This window comes from Volvox carteri (genome assembly GCF_000143455.1).
Source record: "Volvox carteri f. nagariensis unplaced genomic scaffold VOLCAscaffold_47, whole genome shotgun sequence".
NCBI lineage: Eukaryota > Viridiplantae > Chlorophyta > Chlorophyceae > Chlamydomonadales > Volvocaceae > Volvox > Volvox carteri.
Genome location: NW_003307590.1, coordinates 950,886 through 958,728, shown reverse-complemented (window position 1 = coordinate 958,728; position 7,843 = coordinate 950,886). Strand labels below are relative to the sequence as shown.

Here is a 7,843-nt window from a genome sequence, read left to right as displayed (position 1 = left end):
CAGCACCGACCGTGCAAGCTTATCCTAACATATTTGATCTGGAATGACATCCTTGTATCGTGTGCCAACAGCGAATGTGCAAGGGATTCGCATGTAATGTTGCCCTCATCAGCGGGGCAGGAAAGCATCTTTAAGTTACGATTGCGGAGCAATCGTGAACAAAATCAAATCCCGCGCCGCAGCGTGTTTGCCCTACTTAAGGGTTTGGGGGAGTGCGTTTTGGGAAAGTGGAAAGAGTCCCGCGCTGCAGCGTGTGTAGTTCCCTCCTCACAATTTTTACAATGCGTGTTCAAAGCAGCGCCGTGTGCTCAGAAACAGCATCGGCCCGCACTTTTACGTAATCCGCTGAGCGCAGCGAGGCTGATTACGTGTTGCAGTGCTTGCACAGCAGCTCGCAGTTCTCCTGGGTGTGCGGCAGGGCGTTGTTGAGGCGGTTGACCGTGGGCTTGGACTCGTTGTTCGTCTCCAGCACCATGAAGCGCCCACAGCCGCGGCACAGCCCACCGCAAGCACGCAGGCAGCTGAGGATCCAATCGGCCGTCACGTAAGAGGCGGAGTCTGTGGGGCGGCCGGCTGCCCTGTCCTGGGACCTGTAGCCCTCCACCATGGCCGCGGCCATGCTCTTGGGCTGCTCGGGGGGATGGCCCCACTGCTCCGCTCGCTCCACCAAGAGGTACACGTCGTCCAGGCAGCGAGTACGGGTGAGTGCGGTATAGAACCAGTTGGAGCTGGCGAAGGGGTTGCCCGACCACTCGCCGATTAGGAGCTTGCCCTCGAAGGTCTGGCCCTGCGCGCTGTGCACCGTGACGCAGTAGGACGACCGGAAGCACTCCCTGACCCGCTCAGCGCTCAGCGCGTGGGTTTCTTTGGGGGAGCGAGCGGAGCTCGCCGGCGGCTGTACAGCCGCCTTGGACTCGTCCCCCGGTGTGGCAGAGCCACACCCGCGTGCCTCGGCACGCGTACCCCCCAGGTCGCGCAGGGTTATGGTGGTGCATTCGCTGCTCACAACCTCGTACTGGTAGTTGGTGCAGAAGCGGGCCTTGTCGTGCCAGAACGTGGTCCTGCAGACCAGCCGGTCTCCGGGGCGGTAGACAGGCCGGGCTGGGCTGGGCGCGGCTTGAGGGGCGGGGGATATGCCGTCCGCGTGGGAAGGCGCGCCGTGAGAAGCACCGCTTCCAGAAGCGTGGGAGTGGAAGGCCGCGTTCAGCCTGTCTACTGTCCTGTTGTAGTAGGCGACGGCCTTCCCAATTCCCAGCGAGAGGGCCTCTGATAGGGTGACTGTCTTGAAGTACTTGGCCGCAACCTGCTCCACTGGCATGCCCCCCTCCAGCAGGTCGGCCTCCAGGGCAAGCAGGCGTTCCCCGTCGACGGCCCGGGCGCTCTTGCGGATGGTGAGTGTGTTGGGGAAGAGCTGCTTGACGGCCTTGACCAGGGCGGCCTGGCTCACGTTGCTGCCGATGGGCTCCAGCTGGCTGGGGTCGCCCGTGGTGTAGAAGCGCTTCTGGGAGTGGCGCTGCATGTAGCGCTGCAGCAGGACCAGGCTGCGATGGGGCAGCAGCATCACCTCGTCAAACACTATCACGTCGTAGGCCGTTACGTCTTTGGGTGCCAGGCGCAGGCTGTCCTCCGAGTCCATTCCGATCAGCGCGTTAAAGGTGCACGTGTCCACCCCGTGGTCGCAGGCTATGCTGCGCGTCTGGGCGTTCCAAGGGCAGCAGACTAGGACCTTGCCGTGGCGCTTGGCGGCGGTGACGATGGTGTGGGTCTTGGCCCTGCCGGCCCTGCAGAGGGCCAGAGTGCGGTTGGGGAGGTCCTCGGCCACGGACTGGGAGGTCTCGTAGTGGAAGGTGCGTGGGGCTGCAGGGAGGGGCGTCTTTGCGCCGTCCTTCTTGGGCCTCTTGGCCAGCAGGGGTACCAGGTCTGTTAGGAGGAGGGGGGTGTCGTTCAGAGGGTTGCCTGGCAGGTCAGAGGCGGTCTGCAGCACCTTGACCTTGATTTGTCCCAGGCCGGAGCCTATGGTGGGGAGCAGCGCGTGGGCTGGGCCGGGCAGAGCCCGACCCGGGCGCGGAGCGCCCCGCATGCGGGATAGCCAGGCCTCCACGCGGCGGGTGGGGGATATGGCGTAGACGCAGTCGGTGCGGAAGCCCAGGATCTTGAAGCGGGCGTGCAGCATGGCGCACAGCAGGGCGTGCATCTTCTGCCGGGCGAGGGAGAGGACTAGAAGGCGCACGATCCAGAGGCCCTTGATGACTCAGAGGTCCAGTCCCTACTGAAGATGGTGTCTGGCGTCACAGCGCGTCTGGTGGACTGGAGCACATGAAAGCAAGACATTCCCATGCCACAGAACACTACCTACAGATCCCACGACACAGCAAACAGAACCTTTTGCCCGGCAGCACTGCCCCTGCGCACGCTGAAAGTGAAGCGGCGACCGGATGGCGTGGCAACCTAGTGGTCTCCCCCAAACCGGTTGACATCATAGCTCATCCCGTCCGCAGAAACCAGCAGAGTGAACTGGCACGACGCCTTGTTTGACGCCAACACATTGAGAGCCGCTTCAAGCTCGGCATGCAGACTTGCCAGGTACACCGCCCCGTTCTCCTGAGCCGCAGAGTGCAGCCACACCGCAGTGCACTCCCACGTGTTTCGAGCCGCCTCTTGCTCAGCGTTGTACCTCCATGGGAGACGCAAGGGCGGGCTGAGTGACAGGACATCGCACCAGATCTCCCGTGATGTGCTCCGCAGAAAGTCCTTGTAATGAGGAAGCTTGCTGCGAGCTCTGTCCCTCCAGCACAGGCGCAATTCCTGAGGCATGCTTGGGCAAGCGTGGGCGGGTGAGGCGTGGAAAGTGTTACTTGAGTGCTCCATCTTTAAAGCAGATATCTTGCTGTCATTGTCAATGCGATATGCCCTTAAGCGCTATACATAAGCGCAGCCTCAGCAGCTGCACCAGTGACAGCGCGTCTCCCTTGTGCCCCCCCCCGCCAGCAGTCATCCGACCAGTGCAGCGTTACAGCTAGCCAACTCACCCACGTGCTGATGCGAGACCAACTTCACTGTGCGACCAGTGAACGGAGGTCACTTGGATACTCCTCCTTTGCTGAGACGCGCAAGGTCTCAAAGAAGGCCGCAAGGCTGCTGCGGATGCTGCATAGCACGATGAACGCCAGCCGCTTGGGCAACCCGCCATGTTTCCGCGCATTCTGAATGCTCTGCAGGTACTGCTGCTTGGCTTGCCGGTGGCCTGATGAGAAGCCCAGCGCTGAGCAGAACGGCACGCCGAATGACAGGAGCACCATGTTGAGCAGCAACCGGCACATCCTGCCGTTGCCGTCTTCGAAGGGATGGATGCTCACAAACTCGTAGCTCAGCCATGCAGCCAACGCGAAGGGGTCCTCCTCCGAGGAGGCTGCGCGTTCGTTGTACTCCTCCAGCAGAACAGCCAGCGACCTCTCGACGGACGCCGGTGGCGGGAAGAGGTGATAGCCCGCGTTCGCGATGGTGCTACGGTATGAACCAGCGCTGATGGCCAGGCCGTCCTCGCGAACCATGCCGTCCATCAGAATCTTGTGGGCGTCCAGAACGACTTGGGGTGTGAGCTTCTTCTTCTCCACCACGATATGCTGCTTGAGGAAGACGAAGGCAACGGCATGCTGCGTAACGTCTTGCGCGGACTTTTTCCCTCTCTTATTGGAGCTGCTGCTGTTGCTCGGCAGGGACTGCTGCCCTTGGAGGATGGCCCTGACGAGAGATGCAGTGTTTGACTGAGAAAGGCCTTTGCCCTCAATCAGGTTGGAGAAGAAGATGGAGCACAGCACGGACCACTCCGCGTGACTCTGTAGCAGTTCTGCTGCTTTTCCACCGGGCTGTATTTTCTTGATTTCTCTCAGGTACACTTCCACTTGGGTCCAGACAAGCTCTGGATTGTCCTCTTCCCAAGGGCACTCGTAGTAGTTGCTATGCTGGAAGACATACATGGCTGCAACTTAGCTAGACAAGACAAAAAAGTAAAACAGTTTATTCCCACAGTGCAAGTGACCTTAATGCATCCTCAAAGTATGCACAACGAGACAAAAAGTCATTGCTCGAAACCGAAACCAAGGCCGTACATGAGCAATATATTGACCAGGGCCGAATATTGACTGCTTGACTTTAGCAGTGACACTTTTACTGCAATCGTGTTTGATTTGGATGCTTGGGCCGCAACGAAGTTGAAGCTGCGCAGAGAGAGTCCTTACACTCGGCGACCCATGAGCAGCTCATGCCGAGCTGCTTGAAACACCCCTGTGGGAAGAGAGTTTGTGTGCATAAACGCTCATAAAGCCTGTTGTACGCATTAGAATGCAATCTGACCCTAGACTCCCACATCTGGTCAGATGAAATTTTCACTCGCACAGCAGCACTGTCATGCTTTGGCCTCGCGGCAGAACGGAGCCGGGCGTCCCAGCCCCTTCCGCTCCATGATGCGTAGCCGACCGATGGTGCTTGCTGCGTGGGTGTCCCGGTTGTAGTACATGCGCGTTACCCTGAACCATTGGGAATGTAACGTTGCAGCCAGTTGCTGACTCGAACTCCGCCTCTGTAGTTCCAACGACGGCCCCTCTGCGTTGCTTGTCCTTGCTCGCCCGCCTTGCTTGCCAGGCCACGACGAACGGAAGCCTTGGGTCGGATGCTGACAAAGCAGAACCGTGCTTTTGGTCTGTGCCGTGAAGAACCTCCTTCACACAGTCTTGGCCCTCTGCGGCACGGAACTCCTTATACACTGCATGGGTTTTAGACCCCGACTCCCATCGCATCATGGTTGATCTGAACTCGTTGGTAGGGACGACAGCACTCTTGCCAAAGCAGCGTTGGCATGCCTTGAATGTTCCAGTTGTTGGAACGGCTACCTCTCCCTTGCCCGCAGGACTCATTGTGATTCCGCTCTCTCCGTAAGCTACCTCTATCTTTGTTCTCTTCGGTACCAGCTTCTTTGCCTCCTTCAGAACTCGGCTGAAGAAGGAGTCTAGCGCCTTGCGCTTGCCTATGTACCCTTGAAAGCTGGCCATGGCCTCCTGCCTAGACAGCGCCCGCTCCCACCACTCGTTCATGCAGTGCTGTGAGTCCGCTATGTACCGAAGAACCGTGCCTGACTGTGCTGTCCTGAGGGCACACCCCGGAACTGCCAGCGCCTGGAAGGCGGGTTGCAGTGGGGCATCACGCTGTGCCTTCTTGATGGTGGAGGTTCGAATGCCCGACTTATGCTGATACTCCCCGCGTAAGAGGGACCAGCTGTGGCGGTTCAGCTTCTCACCGAGCTTTAGCTTCCCTGTGCTATCGAGGGTGTACTGTGTCACAACAGACACCGTTGCCAGGCTGCAGCGGCCTGGATCCAACCCTAGCGTGAGCACGCCCTCCTCAGGGTCGTACATGTCGAGGTTCTGGTCGTATGCATCTGTCGCAACGTTACTGCTGCGCATGCCTGCCGAGCGCTTGCGCTTTGCGGTCACTGCCTTTGATGGCTTTGAGTACTGGAGGCTGACCGCAACACCGTCCGTTGAGATGCTGCAGTCAAACTTGTACCCATTCTTGACTGGCAGGCACCGGAAGAAGGACTTGACGACCCTGTCCTCTGTCTCTGACAGTGCCCGGTGCCTTGCCTGCTGAGACCTGTACGCGTCGGTGTTTCTGATCCTGCTGCAGGCGCTTTGGTACTGTGCAAGGAGCGCCTTGTCTGTGGTGCCATCGGGAGGCTTCGGGGGCAGCATGTACGTGTCTGGGTGCGCGCTGCCGGGCAGGCCACACTTCTCCAGGAATGCGTCCTGGTTCCAGAATGATTTCATGAGCTTGACGTTGTGATCATTGGGAAAGAGGGAGCAGAAGATGTGGAGAAGGCTTTTCGTGTCGAGGCGGACATGCGAACGCTTGACTGCAAACACAGGCATCAGCCTCATTTTCTTCTGGTGTAGGGACTCAAACTGCTTCTGCATCCAAAAGTTGAACTGCATGGCAGCCTGGAACGTCATCTTCTTCTTGGCGTGGTCGTCCCACAGGTACTTGTTTTCGTGCGCAGAAAGCAGCTCGTCCTGCCGGGCTTGCAGTGCATGCCCGTTCAAGGAGCCGTACATTGTGCTGCCCGCTGCATCCAGCAGCTTTGCCCTGGCATTTTTTATGTATGCCACGACGTAAGCAGGCCATGCAGGTATCGGCTTGCCGCTGCGGATGAGTTGCACGACAGCATGCGCCTTGGACCAAGGTGTCTTCTTGTGGTGGTGCTTCTTGCACATCTGGTGCATGTAGGCCTTTGTCAGGCGGCCTAGCCGTGCGAAGAGCGGGTACCAGACATTGTTTAGAACTACTGTCTTGAATCCGATGCCCGCGTACTGAATGACCTGGTCCAGTCCGTCGGGCTGATTGAAGTCAGAAACTTCTTTCTCTGTCACCTTTGCCTCGTACCCAGTCACCTTTAAGGTCACTTTCTCCTCTTTAGTCGTTTTGTCTCGGGTTACGGTGATTCGTGCTCTGGCTCCAGGCTGGTAGTTCGTCACGCGCTTTACAGATGTAGTATCCTGGGTATTAATCCCGTTTCAATCAATCACGAAACTGACATCCGCCGATTGGTCCTTTTTCAACGATATGACGTGATATAAGAAGTTGGTATCGAAGCTCGATATCCGAGTCCCGACCCGGGTTCGAGTCTCCTTGCGTCCTGCTGTCACTAGTTTCCTGCGGATGCTGACATCTCTCAGATACCCTGAGAATCGGTCGAGGATGCCCTCAACTCTGGAGGGGGGATAATTGTAGTATCCTGGGTAACACGGGATTGACATCCGCCGATCGGTCCTTTTCCAGCGATAAGACGTGATACAACAACAGACTCCTTGGTACGGTTTGGCATCATGTTGGTGACGGTTGTAGTGCAGCGTACGGACCCACTCAGCACGCTCAGCTTCACAGATACGTATGAGGTGTCTTCTGAACATAGGAGGGGTTTGTGGTTCTTGAGTAAGTCCTTCCAGAACGTGTCACCCTGCTTGTAGAGGTCAAGCATCGGCCTCCCAGTTTCGAGGCACAGGGTAGCATAGTGCAGCAGCGTCCCTAGTAGCGTCCCTCTGCGCCCTGCTCACGTACTGCACCAGCTCCTCAACCTGAGCTGAAAACATTCCAAACTCTTCGTCCGTGAGGCTCATAGCCTTCTTCAGGGCGCACTTCACGACTGATAAGGCAACCGCATTGCAGCCATGTGTGGAGGTGCCACCCGGGGGTGCACCCGAAGCAGGTGTGCTGTCCTTGCACGTTGTGGCCGCTTCAGGCACCTTGGGCATTTCTGGCGGGGACACATGCACGGTGCTCTGCGCATCCGCTGCTGCGGGAGCTGTCGCTGACAGGTCGACATCATTTGCTTTTGCGAAATCAATCCAGCCTTGCTTCTTCCACTGCGAGAAACCACGTGGCTTAGGCAGGTGCTCGCACCTAGCCTTGATCTCGGACAACGGTATTGGGCTCATCGCTCATACAACCATGTTGCGTGTTAGCCCTTAAGTGTGTTTGGGTTGCCCCTTGCCCGCGTTGACTCGTCGCGGCAATGTGAATCACGTGCTCAAAACAGCGCCCAATCGTTTCTGATGGTACTTTTCCCAACGCCTCATTCACCTTATCAGCCACGTTCCCTCCACACATGTTGAACTTTCGGAACTGACCCTTTACGCATGCAAATACCAGCTCAACTGGATTCAGTTCGGGGGAATAAGGAGGTACAAAGCAAAATGTTCTTGTAAAACAACTGAGTATTTCTTGAACACCATCAGGCCACATTCCAATGCGTTGCAAATCATGTCTACCTTGAAGCTTGTGTTCTTTCGCC

The 7,843-nt window shown here is 57.7% G+C and overlaps 1 protein-coding gene across 1 annotated transcript in view; it reads right to left on the bottom strand.

Annotated features, from left to right (window-relative positions):
- The window catches only part of VOLCADRAFT_95885 (Fic protein), a gene marked incomplete at both ends in the record, with an annotated part of 13,764 nt that extends 6,277 nt beyond the window's left edge, over nt 1-7,487 (bottom strand). Inside the window, 5 exons of the mRNA XM_002954913.1 lie at nt 369-2,197; nt 2,720-2,805; nt 3,083-3,962; nt 4,890-6,512; nt 7,107-7,487. Of these exons, the coding sequence (XP_002954959.1) occupies nt 369-2,197; nt 2,720-2,805; nt 3,083-3,962; nt 4,890-6,512; nt 7,107-7,487 (4,799 nt within the window). The remainder of the gene's footprint in view (nt 1-368; nt 2,198-2,719; nt 2,806-3,082; nt 3,963-4,889; nt 6,513-7,106) is intronic.
- Nucleotides 7,488-7,843: the final 356 nt, after the last annotated feature.